This window comes from Carcharhinus amblyrhynchos, chromosome 7 (genome assembly GCF_965287045.1).
Source record: "Carcharhinus amblyrhynchos chromosome 7, sCarAmb.v2.hapA, whole genome shotgun sequence".
NCBI lineage: Eukaryota > Metazoa > Chordata > Chondrichthyes > Carcharhiniformes > Carcharhinidae > Carcharhinus > Carcharhinus amblyrhynchos.
Window position 1 is genome coordinate 75,560,630 of NC_137330.1, and position 21,192 is coordinate 75,581,821.

A 21,192-nucleotide genomic window follows, 5' to 3' on the forward strand; every position below is an offset into this window, starting at 1 on the left:
CAGTCTGACACTCAATAGCTGTCTCTCATTTAAGCTGAGGATGCTTGAATTTGCTCTGATACAATTAGATTCTACCACCTTTATTGGCCTGAATAAACTAGGTTTTCTTGTTTTGGAAACAAGCATCTGTTGTCATGGTTCTGTACAATAGATGTGGTCCATTGAAATGTGTGTGCAAGGCCACTTTGCAAAATCACTTTGATAATGAGATGGAAAACAGCTGCAAATTTTACTGGTTACGTCTCAAGATCAACTTAAAGGAAATAATCAGTTTAAGAACAGATGGATACAAATTTTCTCACTGAACTAGTGAAATGATCAGAATGTGATTTGTATAGCTATGTTACCATTAGCACTTATGATCAGGAACAAGTAAAATTGAATATATACTGAAAATCTTAGCTAGCTTTGACTGCAGAACAAGTTACTGAATTAAGCAGTTAATCCCATAATTGGACAAAAAATATTATGCATTTTACTATAATCAAATTATCAATAGAAATAATACAACTAACAGTATTCTCAAAATAGAACATGCGAGCAGTTAACTATGAAATCGGACATGACCGATTGATCTACATCCTAGAGTTTGCAGAACAATTGATTTCTTGCTGATCATATTACAGTTACTAAAAATGCTAAACATTCTGAAAGTGTTCGTTTAAAAAAAATCAGAAATTTTAAACTTAATTCATGGAATCGTTGAAATGAAAGAACATGCCATACATAATTTGTTAATAAATATTTTAATCAAGATATGTGCTTTCATGCCCCTATCTGCCTGGTACCAGAATGCTGTGCATGACATGAGTGTAATGTGTGGGGACATATTAACAGTACTAATGAATGGCTTATCAGCCTGAACGATTCGTTCAGTACTGTAGCTATTGCCTCCAGTATTTATAGATCAATTTTGAATTCTAGACATTGTAAAATAAAATTGGAGAGACAGTGGTGTGGTGCTAATGTCATTGAACTAGTAATCCAGAAGCCCAGGCTACTCTGGGGACACCAGGCTCAAATCCAACTATGGTAACTATCAGAATTTAAGTTCAATTATTTAAAAATAAAAATTGTAATTAAAGCTAGATCATTCATACCCTTTAAGGATGGAAATCTGCAATCCTTACCTGGTCTGCAATGACTGCTGACTCATATGAATATGATCGACTCTTGACTGCCCTGGAAATGGCCACTTAAGTTTTTAAAGTTTATTTATTAGTGTCACAAATAGGCTTACATTAACGCTACAATGAAATTACCGTGAAAATCCTCTAGTCGCCACGCTCCAGCATCTGTTTGGGTACAACAAGGGAGAATTTAGCATGGCCAATGCGACTAACCAGCACACCTTTCGGACTGTGGAAGGAAACTGGAGCACCCGAAGGAAATCCACACAGATACAGGGAGGATGTGTAAACTCCACACAGACAGTGATCCAAGCCAGGAATCAAACCCTGGTCACTGGTGTTGTGAGGCTGACCACTGTGCCACCACTTCATTGTACCAAACCACCAGATAGCCCGCAGTGATTCAAGAAACTGGCTCTTCACCAAAATTCTGATGTCACAATTAAATATGAAACTAATATTTGAGTTAGATTATTCAAGTTTGAATTATTATGATCAGAATGCTTTGAACAACAAGTATTTAAAAGAAAGATCTGCATTCATAATGTCTTTCAATCTTGGACTGTCTCAAAACTTAGAGCTGAAGAAGTCATTTTTACATGCAGTCAGTGTTGTGAAGGCGTGCTGTAGCTAACTTGTGTACAGCAAACATCCATAAACAGCAACTTTTTGTGATGTTGGTTAAGGGATAAATATTGGCTACAACACCAGGGATAATTCCCTTGCGATCCTTCAAAATATTGTCATGAGATTTTTTACATCCACCTGAGAGGGTCAACAGCTCTCATTCAAAAAACAGCACCTGCAACAGGGCAGCAATCTCTCAGTACTGAACTGGAATGTCAGCCTGGATCTGTGTTTGAACGCTGCAATTGTGTTCATTCTCCTTTGGCCGTTCAAGACAAAACTAAAGAAACACTGCTGATATTTAATTTGAAACAGTTTTAACTACCTAATCCAACTAATAATATCAATGGATAACATTTAGTTTAGGACCATAGCATGTGATAATTTTTTTTAAAGTAACTTTTCAAATGAAAATCATCAGTTAGATTAATTTTATTCTTCTGTAGAATATGAGCATTACCAGCAGCCCTTGTAGCAAATCTAAATTGTTCATAGTTAATGCAGATGGATTATTGGAGATAAATTTCTGGAATGCTGATTGGTATCAATGTTGGTAGGATACAAGGACTAAATTGGTTGGAGAGGTTGGATTATGAGCCTTAGTGGAATGGTATCAAGGACTTGGTTATGTGAAGAAATTGGAGAAAGCATCCCCTCCCATGCTGATCAGGGGAGCATGATTCCTGTTTTTGCATTGTGGGAAGGAACCTGTTGATGAATGCAGAGATGGTGGTGCCCTTCAAAAAGGGTCCCTGATGTTAAACAGGTGGGGGCTTGGTCACTTGCATCCATCAAGTGAGTATATCCAATCTGACACCCTAGGAAACACTCTGGTTATCATGCTGGCATGGGCACTTAGTCCAGATTTGGGAAAAAATTTTTTATGACCTGGTATATCTTGTATGAAAGGGTGGTGGAAGCAGATTCAAGGCTAACATTCGAGACAATTTGATAAATACATGAAGCGAAAACATTGAAACTGTTATGAGGAAAGAATAGGGCACATGGATTAATTGGGTGGTTCTACCCAAAAAAAAAAGACATGATGGAATGAATCATCTTTTTTGGTAGAGCCTCCTCTGTCGCATTATTCTACCATTTAATGACAATAACTGACAAAAGTAGAGAGCGAGATTTTAAAACAGTTCATTGAAGTAGTTCACTTTCTAGTTGTTCAGTGTTGAAGGGAGATGGGTCACACATATTGTGCAGCAGTATTGACTCCAACAGGAAGGATCGATGGACAAATAAATGCCGAGAGGGAGTAATAAGAGACAGGCAGAGGGAACAACATTTGGGCACTGAGCTGGCTTTAGACAAGATTCAGTGGCAGAAAGGTCGACGTGTTTATTGTTTTCATAGCAAGGAGAAATGTGGTTCTGAAGATGGGGGATTGGAATTTACTGGGAAGTGTTTTGGAAGAAGTCCATGTTCATTCCACAATCATGGGCAAGATCTGGTTGACGATCCTTTTCATCTTCAGGATGCTGGTTCTGGGGGTAGCTGCTGAGGATGTTTGGGTTGACGAACAAGCTGCATTCATCTGCAACACTGAGCAACCAGGCTGCAGGAACGTCTGCTACGACAAAGCATTCCCCATTTCTCTCATCAGGTACTGGGTCTTGCAGATCATCTTCGTGTCTTCACCCTCCTTGGTTTACATGGGTCACGCACTCTACCGGCTGAGGGCATTGGAGAAAGAAAGGCAGCGGAAGAAAGCTCACCTTCGAGCCGAACTGGAAGAAAATGAGCTGATGATGGAAGAGTACAAAAGATTGGAAAAAGAGCTGAGGAAGTTGGAAGAGCAGCGCAAGGTAAATAAAGCACCTCTCCGAGGCACACTTTTACGCACTTATGTCTTCCAGATACTGACCAGGTTAGTGATGGAGATTGGTTTCATGGTTGGTCAATATATCCTGTATGGATTTCGCCTCGACCCTCTCTACAAGTGCATCCGATCGCCCTGCCCCAATACTGTGGATTGTTTTGTTTCCAGGCCCACGGAAAAGACTATTTTTCTGGTCTTTATGCTCAGCATAGCCGCTTTCTCCTTGCTTTTGAACATACTTGAAATCATTCACTTAGGAATCAGAAAGATCAAACAGGGACTTTACCAGGAGTCAGAACTCAGCATCTACAAACCCAAGAAGAGCTCGGCTGCACAGCAAGTTTGCATTTTGACCAATTCGTCTCCTCACGAACTTGTCCCAATGACCCTCAGTGGCTACAAACTGTTACCAGAACAGCAGACAGAAGCTGGAAACCCCCCTCTCTTGCTGACCCCGACATCGCTCAGTATCATTAAAGGTAAGGCCACATGCATTGGAGCATAGAAATATAGAAAAACTTCTTTAAAAGGTTCTGCTGCAGGAAATATTCAGATGTAGAGAATGGATTATTTGATACAACATACAAGTTCAAAAAATTAAATGTTAAGTTGGCTCAGTGCCAGTGAAATCCATGAATTGGGACAATCTAGATTTAACATTGAATCAGATATTTGGGGCAAAATTTTCCCCTAAAAGATTCTGAGCGTCATAACGGCTGGAAAACAGCAGTGATCCGCACCAGTCTCTCAGGCGCTCCACATCACAACCTATCAACACTCAGTCACTTATTCTGAAGCCAAAAGACAAAATGCTGGAAGATCTCAACAGGTCTAGCAGCATCTGTAAGGAGAGAAAAGGGCTGACGTTTTGACTCCAGATCACCCTTTGACAAAGGGTCAACTGGGCTTGAAACATCAGCCCTTTTCTCTCTTTGTAGGTGCTGCCAGACCTGCTGAGATTTTCCAACATTTTCTCTTTTGGTTTTAGGTTCCAGCATCCGCAGTAATTTGCTTTTATCCACATTTTTTTGGAGAGTTGGGAGCTTGGCGCTGCTAAGGGGGGTGAGGGTGGCAGGGGGAGCCTAAACATGCCAGTGAAACCAACTTCTGAGCACTCAGCTGCCAATTCGCTCGTGGTGCACTTGGAGAGTCCCTAGAATTCACAGATATCAGACTACCCACCACCCTCCCCCCCACTTCATTGGCAGCATGTTCTTCCCCCACTCTGATACAGGTCACCCGCATTAGGGTCCTCCCAGTGAGTCCCCTGGCTAAGCCCTGACATGTCCCCCATCATAAATACCTGCATAGCCCCAATGCACAACTACGCACCCCCCTCCCCCACCGCCCACAGCTCCACTGCATAGCCCACACCCCCATCATTGCACCTACCCAGGTCCCACCCTCTGACACTGCCCCGACACACTGGCGGTGCCTGATGTCTGCTGCTGGGCATTCCCAGTAGGCACCATCCCCACCCCGAGACTTCAATGGCTTCCGAGCCCCCCTTCCAGCATGACCATCTCACCATGTCTGTGCAAGTGCAGATCGGTAGTGACTCACGCTGGTGTGACAGCTTGCCAGAGGGGTGGGAGGCAGCCGGGAGGGGGGGAAGCATGCATGCCAAACTCACTAATGATACTGAAATCCAGTCATTCTCATGCTATTTAGCTTCACGGCCTTTCTGGGTGCCATTAAAAAGGGGAAGATAGCAAACTGTTTTGTGAGGGGCGCAAATCCAGTTTTTAGCATCACACATTATTTTCCCAGCTCGCCACACTGATTGCCAGTGCGGCATGATGGTAAAATCGTGCCCTTCGTGCGAGTTCCCGCATAAACCAGAAAAGCTTCAGCACTATAGTCCTTAAGTAAATCATGTGGATTTTATTTTTAACACTATTTTTGAAACTTTTCAACACATTTTAAATATTTGGTTCAAAAATGTTGGCAATCAGTACTCATATGCTGGGATACAACAATGGGAGGGCATTTTGCTAAGTTCTTCCAAACACTTTTTTAATGGAAATATCATTAAATTTGACATTTTCATATGATTAGCAGAACTGGGATGGTATTCTTCAGGCCTGCTAGTGTCTCTCCCCACTACCACTCTGCCTGGAATAATTTCCACTAGCGGGGGTTTACGACTGCTCCCCATTAATGAGGAATGGGAGTCCTCACCGTGCTGGGGAGTAGACGCCATTAAAGTCCCACGGGAGGTTGGCAGCAAGGAGGTGCCCCTTGGGTAGTGCCAGCTTGGCACCCTGGCACTGCCCACTGGCCAGCCACCTGACAGTGCTAAGGGGACAAAGTGCTGAGCAGCCCTCTAAGTGGGATAGTGGGATCGGTGGGGGAGGGAGGGAGGAGGTGGACAGGACTGGCCATCGGGTTGGGTGCAGGATTTGCGCCTGGTTGATTTGGGCTAGCCTGGGAGGGGGTCGGGGAGGAGGGGGGGCGGTTTGGGAAGACCAGTAATCAGGGGTGTTATGGGGAAGGTCAGCGACTGAGAGGCTGGCAATGGGGGGAGGACACTATGCATGCCCCAACCTCCACACTAACAGATTGGCGCATGACACACTCAGCACTATGCTGCCAGCCTCTCGGGTGGCAATAGGCCCCACCCACCACTTTTCAGCATAGATCATGCTATGGTACTCTGCATTGCTCAATGTCGGAGATTTGTTCTGGTAAGTATGCCCAAAAAATGAATGGGAAATACTCTCGTTTTCCTGCACAATGGGCTCTTAATTTTGTTTTGGGAGAATCCTGGCTATAATGTTTAAATTGGTTTTCTACCAATTTAACTGATCTAGGCCAGGACAAGTGTATCCATAATTAGCCCCAGCCTCCACAGGTTAGAGAAATGTTGTTCAATGGAAATGGTTGTCAAGTTACAAGGTGAATTGTTTTAAACACATACATGAAGTTTAATAGAAAACATCTTACTCAAGAAATGGGTTTCAAGAAGGCAACTCACCACCACATTCTCAAGGGCAACTAGGAATGGACAATAACTGCTGACCAACCAGTTGTGTCCATGTCCCATAACTGAATTTTAAAAAATACTTGTATTGTGTTTGTTTACTTAATAGTTAATCATCAACATTCAGTCCAGAACTTTCTAAACTTTTGCCATATTGTAGAATTCTATGTCCATTCTTCATTTTTATTCACAAATGAAATTTCAATTCATCACATCTGGATTTCCAATCAAACACGTGTATTGAACAATATGTTGAGCAAAACTAGGTTGGAGAAGAGAAAGTTCATAGAGTCATAGAAACCCTACAGTGCAGAAAGAGGCCATTTGGCCCATCGAGTCTGCACAGACCACAATCCCAACCAGGCCCGATCCCCATATCCTTACATATTTATCCGCTAACCCCTCTAACCTACGCATCTCAAGACACTAAGGGGCAATTTTAGCATGGCCAATCAACCTAACCCTCACATCTTTGGACTGTGGAAGGAAACCGGAGCACCCGGATGAAACCCAATAAGACATAAGAACATAAGAAGTAGGAGCAGGAGTAGGCCATCTAGCCCTTCGAGCCTGCCCCGCCATTCAATAAGATCATGGCTGATCTGAAGTGGCTCAGTTCCACTTTCCCGCTTTCTCCCCATAACCCTTAATTCCCTTGCCTACCAAAAAGCTATCTACTCGTGACTTAAATATATTTAGCAAGGTAGCCTCCACCACATCAACAGGCAGAGAATTCCAGGGATTCACCACCCTTTGAGTGAAGAAGTTCCTCCTCAACTCCGTTCTAAACTGTGCCCCCCCCACTTATCATGAGGCTGTGCTCTCTAGTCCTGCTGTCCTTTCTGAGCAGGAAGAATCTCTCTACCTCTACCCTATCCATCCCCTTCATTATCTTATACGTCCCTATAAGATCCCCCCTCATCCTTCTAAACTCCAACGAGTACAGACCCAGTCTACTTAGTCTCTCTTCATAGTCCCAACCCCCTCATCTTCGGTATCAAGCTAGTGAACCTCCTCTGCACTCCCTCCAAGGCCAAAATATCCTTGCGCAAGTGCGGCGACCAAAACTGCACACAGTACTCCAGCTGCGGCCTCACCTGTGCCCTGTACAGTTGCAGCAAGACCTCCCTGCTTTTATATTCTATCCCCCTCGCTATAAAGGCCAGCATCCCATTCGCCTTCTTGATCACCTGCTGCACCTGCAGACTGGGTTTTTGCAACTCATAATCAAGGACCCCCAGGTCCCTCTACACCGTAGCATGCTGCAGCTTTTCGCCTTTTAAATAATAATCCCTCCTACGATATACAAGGAGAATATGCAAACTCTACGCAGACAGTGACCCAAGCCAGGAATCGAGCACAGGTCCCTGGTGCTGTGAAGTAGCAGTGCTAACCACTGTGCTACCATGCTAGATAGTTAATTAGTATCTAGGGACTGCTGTTAAAAGAGCGCATGTTTGGGTGTTGAATGTGGACATGTTTAATAGCATTCATGGTTCAGCCTGTATAGGAAGGGTGTCCACCACCAAGGAGTCAACACTTGGTGTTGACATAAATATGAGGGAAAGAGGAAGATAGGGAAATGAGCAGTAAAAGATCAAGGGATGGAAAAAATACAGTACAAGTTTCTATAGATATTGAAATAAGAAGAGTTAACAAAGTGAGCATTGGACTTCTGGGGAGTGTGTCAGGAGAATTGGTAATGGAAAGTGGGGCTGTGGCAGGTGAATTAAACAGGTATTTTGCATCTGTCTTTACTAGTGTAGATGACACAAGTAACATCCCGGTTTTAGCTGTAAGTCAAGAATTGGAAGGGAGGGAGGAACTCAGGAAAATTACAGTCGCTGGGGAAGTGGTATTTAGCAAATCATTGGGTCTGTGGGCTGACAAATCCCTAGGTCTGGATGGACTTCACCCTAGGATCTTGAAATAAATGAGTAACGAGATAGTTGATGCCATTGTTTTAATTTTCCAAAACTCCTCTGATTTGGCAAAGATTTCATTAGATTGGAAGATAGCAAATGTAACTCTTTACTCAAAGAGGGAGAGAGAGACAAAAAGCAGGAAACTATAGGCCAGTTAGCTGAACATCCATCATGGGGAAAATGTTAGAAGCCACAGGGTACTTGGAAAAATCCAAGGCAATCATGCAGAGTCGATGTGATTTTGTGAAAGGGAAATCATGTTTACCCAATTTATTGGAATTCTTTGAAGCAGTCACGTGTACTGTGGATAAAGAGGTGGATGTACTGTACTTAGATTATCAGAAGGCATTTGATAAGTTGTCACTTCAAAGGTTATTGTGGAAAATAAAGCTCATGGTGTAACATCTTGGCATGGGTTGAATATTGGCTGGCTAACAGCAAACAGAAAGTCAGTATAAATGGGTCTTTTTCTAGCTGGCAGGATGTGATGAGTGGTGTGCTGCAGGGATTAGTGCTGGGGTCTCAACTTTTTTTAATAATTGATATAAATGACTTGGCTGAAGGGACTGAATGTACAGTAGCTAAATTTACTAATGACGCAGTTAGGAAACTAAATTGCAATGAGGCTATACAGAAGCTACAAAAGGATATAGATGGGTTAGGTGAGTGGGCAAAAATATGCCAAATGGAGCATAATATGGGCAAATGTGAACTTTTCCACTTTGGCAGGAAGAATTTAAAATCAGCATATTATCTAAATGGTAAGAGATTGCAGAGGGATCTGGGTGTCCTAGTGCATGAATCATAAATGGCTGGCACGCAGGTACAGCAAGTGATTAGGAAACCAAATAGAATGTCGTCATTTATTGTGAGAGGAACTGATCACAAAAGTGGGGAGCTTATGCTTCAGTTGTACAGGGTCTTGGTGAGGCCACATGTGGACTACTGTGTACAGCAGTGGTTTCCAACCTTTTATATGTTATGGCACACCTTCATGTGAAAAAATTGAGGAACGCCTATTTTCTCGGTCTTCTTCCCTTACTGAAAAATTTGTTTTTAACTTGTCTCTGCCCTCTTGCCTATGTTTTTTAACCTTTTCCTGTCTCTCTTGCTTCAACCAGGGTTTTGCATCTTTTTTGAGTTGTCACTTTTTGTGCAGGCACATGGGAAATCGCCATGTCCTGCTGGTCATGCATATAGATCTGACCAACATAAGAAATCTAAAGCATGCATGTGTGGCTCTTTCCCAGTTGGCGTAAGCAAAGGTGGTTCAGGATTCATCGGGTCTTGGAGATGCCAACCACAAAGCTGAAGCAGAATTAGTTTTAGTTTAATTCCATGAATTTTGAATTTTTTTTCACTGCACAATGTGGACACTGGGTGGGAACCACTGGTGTACCCTGTCGATCTCCTTATTTAAGGATAGATGCGCTAGAAACAGTTCAGAGAAGATTTCCTAGACTAATACTAGGAATGGGCAGATTTTGTTATGAGGAAACATTGGGCAGGTTAAGTTTGGGGAACCACAGTAGCACAGTGGTTAGCACTGCAGCTTCACAGCTTGATTCCCGGGTTGGGTCACTGTCTGTGTGGAGTTTGCACATTCTGCTAGTGTCTGCATAGGTTTCCTCCCACAGTCCAGAGATGTGCGAGTTAGATTGATTGGCCATGCTAAAATTGCCCCTTAATGTCCTGAGATGCATAAGTTAGAGGGATTAGTGGATAAATGTCTCAGGATATGGGGGAGGGCCTGGGTGGGATTGTGGCCGGTGCAGACTCAATGGGCCAAATGGCCTCTTTCTGCACTATAGGATTTCTATGATTCTAAGTAAGTATCCATTAGAGTTTAGAAGAGTAAGAGGCAACTTGATCAAAACCTTTAAGATCCTGAGGGGTACTGGCAGGGTGGATTTGGCAAGGATGTTGCCTTTTGGTGCAGAATCCAGACTTTGGGGTCACCTTTGAAAAATAAGGGTTGCTCATTTAAGACAGAGATAAGGAAAAATATTTTCTCTCAGAGGGTCATTAGTCTCTGGAACATGCTTCCTCAAAAGGCAGTAGAAGCACAGTCTTTGAATATTTTAGTGGGAGAACGAGATAAGATTCTTGATTAACAAGGAGGTGAAATCAAGGATAGGCAGGAATGTGGGGTTGAAGTTACATGCAGATCAGCCAAGATCTTACTGAATGGCAGGGAAGGCAAATGGGGCCAAGTGGCTTACTCCTGCTCCAAATTCATATGTTTGTATGTGGGTCCTATTAATAGGTACTGTACTTGTGCTTCATACAATAGGGAGCAAATTTTAAATTTATGATGTATATTTTCATCAATGCTGGATTTAAGTGTAAACAATATCCATTCTTGTGATTGTAATAAATATCACATCATATCATGTTCATAATTAATATATGTAATTTGTCAATCCGATCATTTTATTCTTCAATACGTTCACAAAAAGGTAAAAAGCTACACTCAACAATTGTAAACCAGTCAGTTTAAATTCAGTGTAGAGAACATAGAACATAGAACTACAGCACAAACAGGCCCTTTGGCCCACAAGATGCGCTGATCATATCCATACCTACCAGGCCTATATATGACTCTCAATCCCATTAAATCCCATGTACTCATCCAGAAGTCTCTTAAAAGACCCCAGCGAGTTCACCTCTACCACCACCGACGGCAGCCGATTCCACTCATTCACCACCTTCTGAGTGAAAAACTTACCCCTGACATCTCCTTTGTACCTACTCCCCAGCACCTTAAACCTGTGTCCTCTCGTAGCGACCATTTCAGCCCTGGGGAGTAGCCTCTGAGAATCCATCCTATCTATTCCTCTCAATATCTTATAAACCTCTATCAGGTTGCCTCTCAACCTTCGTCTCTCCAGGGAGAAGAGACCTAGCTCCCTCAACCTATCAGCTTCCAGAAAGAATAATTTGGAACAAAATTAATTGTCACTTGGCCCAATACATGTTATTTAAGGAAAGCCAACATGAATTTGTTAAGGCGATCAACGAACTTGCTGGAATTTTTTGAAGAGGTAGCAGAGAGGGTTGATGAGGGTGATAATGTTGATGTGGTGTATATTGATTTCCAAAAAGCATTTGATAAAGTGCTGCAAAACAAACTTGTGAGCAAAGTTATAACTCATGGAATAAAAAGGGGCAGTAACAAAGTTGATAAGAAATTGACTAAGTTTCTTTTTATTCATTTGCGGCACATGGGAGTTGCTGGCTGACCAGCATTTATTGCCCATCCCTAGTTGCCCGAGGGCAGTTGAGAGTTAACCACATTGCTGTGGCTCTGAATTACCGGGTAAGGATGGCAAATATTCTTCTCTAACGGACATTAGTGAACCAGATGGGTTTTTTTGACAATTAATAATGGTTTCATGATCATCAGCTGATTCTTAATTCCAGATTTTTTAATTGAATTCAAATTCCAGCATCTGCCATGGTGGGATTCAAACCTGTATCCCAGAACATTAGCTGACTTTCTGAGTTCATAGTCTAGCGATAGAACCACTAGGCCATCACCTTCCTTAGTGACAGGGAACATACATCATTGGTTAATAAATGGTTTCTGGACTGGGGGAGGGCTTGTTGTGGAGTTCTGCAGTGGTCAGTATCCACCCTTGCTTTTCCTGATATATTAAAGATCTAGGCCCTGGTGTACTGGGCACAATTGCAAAATTTATGCATAACACAAAACTTGGAAACATTGTGAACTGTAAGGAGGTTAGTATAGAATTTCAAATTTTCGTAGACTAGTAGATGGAATGGGAGGAAATGTAGCAGATGTAATTTAGCGCAGAGAAAAGTGAAGTGATTCATGCTAGAATGAAAAATGCAGAAAGACTGTCTAGAGAGTACAATTCTAAAGAGAGTACAGAAACAGAAGGGCATAAATCATAAAGGTGACAGATCAGGTTGAGGGAGCTGTTAATAAATCATACAGCATCATAGGCTTTATTAAAAGGGGCACATAATATAAAAGCAAGGATTTTATGTTAAACCTGTTTAAAACATTGGTTTTACCTTAACTATTGTGTCCAGTGCTGGGCGCTACAGTTTAGGAAAGAAGTGAAGGCATTAGTGAGTGCGATAACGATTCATGAAATGGTCCCAACTTCTCTAATATGTCTACTAACTGTTTTAATCAAAGAGAAGTTGAGAGATTTGGTTCAAGATCATGAAGGGTCTGAAGAGTGTAGACAGGGAAAAACTGTTACCATTGGTGGGAGGATCAAGGACAAAACTGCATAAATTTAAGGTAATTAGATGACGAAACAACGGAGACACGAGAAAAACATTTTCATGCAGCGAGTTGTTGGGATTCGAAATGCACCACCTGAGAGTATGGTGGAGGCAGTTCAGTTGAGGTATCTAAGAGGGAATTGGTTCATTATCTGAAAAGGAAGAATGTGCAGGGATATGGGGAGAAGGCTGGGGGTAAATTGGGTGCTAGGTAAATTGCTTCTTTGGAGAACCGGTACAGACAACATAATGGCCTCCCTTTAGTGCAGTAACGATTCTGTACTATCATCTCCAGTTTAACCTACACAAGTTTCCCAATTAAGTGATGAACCAACTTCATTTATTGATACTCCCTACTGAAATACAGCATCATATAACAAGCTATAAACTAAAGAAAATATATTTTAAAATGAATGGAAAAATATTGAAAAAGTCTAAACTTACCATATAATGTGAATGTGGAAATCAGAACAAGCATGACGGATTGCCTTTTTCCCAATGCATGAAGGATAGCCTTTTTCCCAATATGTAGGAGCCTGGATTGACAAAAGCAATTTTAAACAAAAACAGCAAATGAGACCTTTTGCTTGAAAAAATATCAACTTAACTAATGATTTGAAATAAAATATTTCAAATTAAGAACAGATATGATTATTAAAAAAATGATTGCCAGCTTGTCATCTTTATACTTCCAGCAACTGATTTTTTCAATATTTACAGCAACAGATGAAGTAGGAATGATCTGTTCATTTGCAGCATTGGTGCTTTTGTCTGCAGGTTTGCAAGAACTTTGAACAATATGTTGCAACAGATCAACTGACATGCAGGCAAAATAGAATCATTATATTGCTTCATGTAATTATAAGACTGTTATCTAAGAAAGGTACATATCAAATAGAGAGTATTTTTAATCCGTTGCACGCATGCAAATATGTTTTAACTGAACTCAGATAAATGGCTAACATTTTTGGTTATGATTTTAAGAACCAACTGAACAGAGTGGAAGAGATTATGCAATGGATCAACTTCAACAAGACCTGGAGCAGTATGCAAGACAGCATCACAATGAGAATGTTGGCCAGAACTCAAATCAAATGAAACACACCCCTCACACTTTAGAATTTCATAATCAGGCATTCATTGGCATTAATGCCTCTAAAAAGCCTCAACAGAATGACAGTAGTTCAAAACTCAGCCACAGTATTGATAATGGATTGGAACAAAGTAAACTAACAACACGCGCTTCAAGTCAAATGGAAATCTCAGCCCCCAGCCTTAACACTGTCCGCAAACAGAGCCGGGTCAGTTCTTACAAAGACTATCCCGAAGATTTTCCTGATGCTCAAGAATGTGGTCAGCTTTCCTCTGTCCGGAAGGTTAGCTGCACTGGCTCCAAATCAAAAATGATTACTGAAAGTGCATTGGAGAGCAGACCCGAAAGTCCAGATTCCACAAATGTCTCTAGCTCTGAGTCTAAAGATAAAGAAGAGAGTTCACCTGTTGCCCATACTTCTTCAGGACGCAGAATGTCAATGGTAAGTGTAGTGTGTAAATGAATTTCTGGTGATCACCTCATAAAGGCTTTGAAATAATGCTATTTGAATATTAGGATACATTACTGAATGCACTGCTCTCAGAAATGTAGCATTCGCTCTCTGAAACTCTGAGCAGTGACTGACCCTGCCATGCCATAAGCGCAACAAACTCCCTGGGGCCCAATGATAGATAGTCTGAGAAGCACCTGAATCAGGGAATAAAACTATTTAAAATACTAATTGGGATCCTGCAACATACAAAGGCCAATCTGATGGTCATTTTTGGACTGAACTGGTCTGAACAGGTAACTTAGCCAAAGAAGATCCCTAGAGCATGTTCCACTTTATTTCAGGCAGACAAGAATGTAATGTTATTACATTACTGGGGTAACTCCTTTCCAAATTAATAAAGGTAATCATGGTCCTGGAGACACTGTAAGAAGTCTCACAACACCAGGTTAAAGTGGAACAGGTTTATTTGGTAACAAATGCTACTAGCTTTTGGAGCTCTGCTCCTTCGTCAGGTAAGTGGGAGTTCTGTTCACAAACAGGGCATATAAAGACACAAACTCAAGTTAGAAAATAATGGTTGAAATGCGAGACTTTACAGGTAATCAAGTCTTAAAGGGACAGACAATGTGAGAGCACAGGTTATTGTCTCCAGCCAGGACAGTTAGTGAGATTTTGCAAGCTCAGGCAAGTTGTGGGGGTTACAGATAGTGCGACATGAACACATGGCCGTCCTCATGTGTGTGGAACTTGGCTATCAGTCTCTGCTCAGCGACTCTGCGCTGTCGTGTGTTGTGAAGGCCGCCTTAGAAAACGCTTACCTGAAGATCAGAGGCCAAATGCCTGTGACCGCTGAAGTGTTCCCTAACAGGAAGAGAACAGTCTTGCCTGGTGATTGTCAAGCGTTGTTCATTAATCCGTTGTCGTAGTGTCTGCATGGTCTCTCCAACGTACCATGCCTCAGGACATCCTTTCCTGCAGCTTATCAGGTAAACAACATTGGCCGAGTTGCAAGAGTATGTACCATGTACAGGTGTACGGTGTTCTCACTGAGATGATGGTATCCATGTCAATAATCCAGCAGAGGTTGCTGTGGCAGGGTTGTGTGGTATTGTGGTCACTATTCTCCTGAAGGCTGCGTAGTTTGCTGCAGACAATTGTCTGTTTGAGGTTGTGAGGTTGTTTGAAGGCAAGAAGTGGGGGTGTGGGGATGGCCTTGGCGAGACGTTCGTCTTCATCAGTGACATGTTAAAGACTCCGGAGAAGATGTCATAGCTTCTCCGCTTCGGGGAAGTACTGGACAACAGAGAGTACTCTGTCCACCGTGTCCTGTGTTTGTCTTTTGAGGAGATCAGTGCAGTTTTTCGCTGTGGTGTGTCGGAACTGTTGATTGATGAGTCAAATGCCATATCCTGTTCTTATGAGGGCATCTTTCAGCGTCTGGTTGTGATCCTCCTGATCTGAGCAGAGCCTGTGTGTAAGGAGGGCTTGTCTGTAGAGGATGGCTTCTTTAACGTGTTAAGGGTGGAAGCTGGAGAAGTGGAGCATCATGAGGTTATCCGTGGGCTTGCAGACAAGTGAAGTGCTGAGATCACCATCCTTAATGGAGATGCATGTGTCCAAGAATGCAGCTGATTCCGGAGAGTAGCCCATGGTCAGTCTGATGGCGGGACAGAACTTGTTGATGCCATTGTATAGTTGTTTCAGTGATTGTTCACCACGAGTCCAAAGGAAGAAAATGTCGTCAATGTATCTAATGTATAGCATGATTGAAGATCCTATGCGGTGAAGATGTCTTGTTCGAACTTGTGCATGAAGATGTTGGCATATTGAGGTGCGAATTTGGTCCCCATGGCTGTTCCGTGTGTCTGGATGAAGAACTGGTTGTTGAAGGTGAAGACATTGGTATCCAGGATGAAGCGGATGAGTTGTAAAATTGTATCTGGAGACAGGCAGTTGTCGGCGTTGAGTATTATGAGAGTTGTAGTAATGCCATCATCAAGGGGGATGCTGGTGTAGAGTGCCGAGACATCCATTGTGACAAGGAGTGTACCTGGTTCAACTGCTCCATATGTGCTGAGTTTCTATAGGAAGTCCATAATGTCTCAACAAAAGCTGGGGGTTATTTGTACAAATTTCAGGATACCCTTGAGGTTCTCGTGCAGGGTCCCATTGCCCGATATGATGGGACGGCTGGATGTATTTGCCTTACGTATCTTCGGGAGGCAGTAGACATCTCCAACGCGGGGTGTATGTGGGATGAGAGCACAGAGGGTGCTTGAAGGTCCAGATCAAAGGCCTTGATCAGTCTGTTGAGTTGACAGGTGTATTCTTTGGTCGGATCTGCGGGTAACAGTCTGTGGTGTTCCTTGTTGTTCAGTTGTTGGTACACTTCCTTGCAGTAATCTGTTCTGTTCAGTATGACGATGGCCCCTCCTTTGTCTGCTGGTTTGATGACAATGTTGCTGTCAGTCTTGAGAGCACGAATGGCATTGCATTGTGCTTGGGTGATGTTCGGGGCTGTCTTGTGAGTGCGGCTGATGAATCTAGTATTGTCGCACCTCTTGATGGCTTGGGCATACATGTCAAGTCGAGGGCAGCAGCCTTCCAGAGGAGTCCAATTGGACTCTTTCCTCTTCGGTTGCTCTGTCGGCTGTTCTGGTTGATTGGCTGTCTTATTGTGTTCGCTGTTAGCGTCCCGCAGCCTCATTCGCCTGATGAATTCCTCTGTGTCTGCTGCGAGACTGATGGGGTCTATTTTGGTGGTGGGGCAGAAATTGAGCCCCCGGCTGAGAACTTCGATTTCATCTGATTGAAATGTGTAGTCCGAAACCAGGTTGTACAAGACTATGCAAACCTGAAATGCTTATGTAATTTCTCGTGGAAGACTTGCTGAGTCAGCTTTGAGCATCATAGACACGAGCGAGGCAACCACAAAAAAATGCCAAAGTTGTAACTACACATTCCAAGAAGCACGGCATGGTTCAAATTGAGCTGAGTGAGGCGGTGAGTGAAGAGGGGAGGCAGTGGTCAGAGAAATGCAGAATTGTAATCTGATCCTCTGGTGAGCATGTTTACATCATTTGCTGGCCTGGTTATCGATAATACGACTTGTTCTTGTTACACTGGAAATGTGGGAACTCTCAATTTCAAAATCGTAACCCACCACCCTCTTAACGAGCAGATGAAGATTCCAATCACATACAAAGCCCCAAAATGTATCCACACCCTGGCTTAATTTCCCTCCGAACACAACAGATGTGCGCTAAAAGGACTTTAGGTTTTTAGCTCCAAAATGAGTTTTAAAAAAGTAGGTGTTTTATTTGCAAGGACAGTCCTCACATTGTTAGTTTAAAAATAAGTTTTACTGGAAAATTTGTCAATTAGGTGCAGATAACATTTTTTAGACAAATGTTTCAAACAATTATCACTACACAAATTCGACCTACTGCACTCTTTCAGTTAAGAGAACCAGTTATAAAAATATAGAATGTAGTTCCTGGTATGATTTCAATTTTAATTATTTAAGAAATAATTCTTAAAATCTGCTTGAGAAAGAAAATATCATTTATTATTCACGAATAGTACAGTAAAATGACCACTTGAATTCACCTATGTTCGGGTAATTTAAATTTTTAATGTGCAATTTTAATTTAAGCCTTTTTCTTTTTTCACCTTTTGGAGATGTGGTGCCACAGGAAAGTAAGGCTTCTGTTTATGCCCTGTTTTCCCTTCAATGTATTTGAACAAATCTTTTCCACCTTAAATGTGGGGAAATAAAGATACCTACAAATAAACCTGTTGCTAGAAAAAATGCAATACTGGAATTGAAAATGATACATTAACAGAGTGGTATGATAGAATAGTTGTGACTGTCTGGTTCAGTATTTAGGAATCCTCAACTAGAATTAATGAGGTCCATGGCTAAATAGAATTTTTAACTGGATGTTCTTACGATAATTGACAAAAGAACCAGAATGCAGATGCAGAGAAATTTCTAAACCCAATGAATGATTATGATCTCAAATGCACTTTCTGAGATGGTTGTAGGAACATATTCACTAGCAACTTTTTAAAGGGAATTGGATGTATATCAAAAAAGATAAAAAATGCAGATCAATGGAAAAAGAGTAGTGGAGTGGGACTAACTGGAAAATCAAGTGGATAACTCTCAGTCCCAAGACGTTGCTGCAGGAGTTCCTCAGGGTGGTGTCCTAGATCTAATCATATTCAGCTGTTTCACCAATGACCTTCCCTTCATCATAAGGTCAGAAGTGAGGATGTTGATTGTATAATCTGCAGTACCATTGCTCATCACTGAAGCAGTCAGTGTCCAAATGCAGCAAGACCTAGACAATATCTAGGCCTGGGCTGACAAATGGCAAGCAACAGTTGCAAGGTACAATTGCCAGGCAATAACTATCCCCAACAAAAGAGAATCTAACCATTTCTCTTTGACATTCAATGCATTACCATCGCTGAATTTCCCACTATCAAGCTCCTGGGGGATTACCATTGACCAGAAACAGAGGTTGACCAGCCATATGAATGCTGTGGCTATCGTTGCAGATCTGAGACTGGGAATTCTGAGGCAAGTAACCCATTTCTTGACCCTTCAAAGCTTGTTTACCATCTATAAGGCATAAATCAGGAATATAATGGAATGCTTGCCATTTGCCTGGATGAGTGCAACTGCAACAACACTCAAGAAGCTCAATACTGTCCAAGGCAAAGCAATCCCTTCATCTGCATCCCAATCACCAACTTAAATATTTATTCCCTCCACCATTGACATACAGTGGTAGCCATGTGCACTATATACAAGATGCACTGCAACAACTTTCCAAGGCTCCTATGACAAAACCTCCCAAACCTGTGACCTCTACCACCATATACAAGGGCAAGAATGCCACCACCACCACCTACAACCTTTCTTCCAAGTCACACTTAGAACTTCATTACTCCTTCTTCAATGTTGCAAGATTAAAATCTTGGAACTCTCTCCCTAACAGCACAGTGAGAATGCCTACACCACAGGACTGCAGCAGTTCAAGAAGGCAGCTCACCAGCACCTTTACAAGGTCTAATAGGGGTGGGCAATAAATGCTGGCCTAGCTAGTGACACCCATATGCCACGAACTAACTTCTCAAAATTCATAGAGACAAGGATACAATGGGCAAAAGTGTCTCCTTCAGTGCTGTGCAACTATGTGATTCCATATCTCTTCTTAAATTTATTAAAATAAGTGATAATTAGATTTTTTTCTCTTTCAGAGCATGCTTCTAGAAATTTCTTCTATCATGAAAAAGTGAGGAGATGATTCAACCCATAAAAAAATCTGTTGTAATTTACAGTTGCAACAAAACCTCCAAAAAAACCAAGTTCCAAAGGGAAGCAACAGAGGAGCAATTTTCCAAGTCATCAATACAGAGATACAAAAGCTTTCTTGATCATTTCTTATTATTGCAGATTTGCTTAGTTTTTAATCTCAAATATTTTGTAAGATTCACACCATTTGCTTGCCATTTACTCTCACTTAGTAAAACAATCTACTTTATAAGCCTGTATACTTATATGAGTTTTAAATTGCTTGATGTACTTCACTTACAAGATACCACAAAATAAAAACTAGCAAATTTAACCAGTTTTATAGTTTTTATTTTTAGTCAGCACATATCTCATTTATCATAGTAACATAGAAGATAGGAGCAGGATGAGGCCCATTTGGCCCATCGAGCCTGCTCCGCCATTCATTATGATCATGACTGATCATTCAACTCAATAGCATAATCCTGCTTTTTCCCATAACCTTTGATCCCATTCACCTCAAGTGCTATATCCAGCCACTTCTTGAGTACATTCAATGTTTTGGCATCAACTACTTCCTGTGGTAATGAATTCCACCACTCTTGGGTGAAAAAAATGTCTCCTCACCTTCGACCTAAATGGTCTACTCTGAATTCTCAAACTGTGAGCCCTGGTTCTTGATTTCCCCCACCATCAGGAATACCCTTCCTGCATCTGCCCTGTTTAGGATTTTATAAGTCTCTATGAGATCTCTCCTCATTCGTCTGAACTCCAGCGAAAACAATCCTAACCTAGTCAATCTCTCCTCATACATCAGTCCCACCATCCTCAGGATCAGCCTAGTAAATCTTTGCTGCACTCCCTCAGGAACAAGAACATTGTCCCTCAGAAAAGGAAACCAAAACTACACACAGTGCTCTAGGGATGGCCTCATCAAGGTCCTGTATAATTGCAAAAACACATCCCTGCTCCTGTACTCAAAACCTCTGGCAATGAAGGCCAACATGCCATTTGCCTTCTTTACCACCTGCTGCACCTGCATGCTTACCTTCAGTGGCTAGTTGCAGGTTGGTTGCTGCAACCTTCGGGGTTTAGATGTTTCAGTAAGATCAGGGAAGGTTGTAAAAGAGGGGGAGGTGTGGCATTGTTAGTCAAGGACAATATTATGGTGGTAGAAGGGCCGTTTGATGAGGACTCATCCACTAAGGTAGTATGGGCTGAGGTTAGAAACAGGAAAGGAGAGGTCACCCTGCTGGGAATTTTCTATAGGCCTCTGAAAAGTTCCAGAGATGTAGAGGAAAGGATTGCAAAGATGATTCTGGATAAGAGCAAAAGTAACAGGGTCATTGTTATGGGGGACTTTAACTTTATAAATATTGGCTGGAAACTTCTAGTTTGAGTACTTTAGATGGGTCAGTTTTTTTCTAATGTGTGCAGGAGGGTTCCCTGACACAGTATGTAGATAGGCCCACAAGAGGCGAAGCCACATTGGATTTGGTACTGGGTAATGAACCAGGCTAGGTGTTAGATTTGGAGGTAGATGAACACTTTGGCGATAGTGACCACAATTCGATTATGTTTACATTA

At 42.1% G+C, this 21,192-nt stretch overlaps 1 protein-coding gene across 1 annotated transcript; it reads left to right on the plus strand.

The window, feature by feature from the left end:
- The first annotated feature begins 3,051 nt into the window (after window positions 1-3,051).
- On the plus strand, window positions 3,052-19,921 carry LOC145345070 (gap junction alpha-10 protein-like). The gene is made up of 3 exons (XM_080192631.1): window positions 3,052-4,064; window positions 13,738-14,288; window positions 19,572-19,921. Exons 1-3 carry the CDS (start codon window positions 3,143-3,145, stop codon window positions 19,608-19,610), a joined length of 1,512 nt encoding a protein of 503 aa, XP_080048757.1. The 5' UTR covers window positions 3,052-3,142; the 3' UTR covers window positions 19,611-19,921.
- Window positions 19,922-21,192: the final 1,271 nt, after the last annotated feature.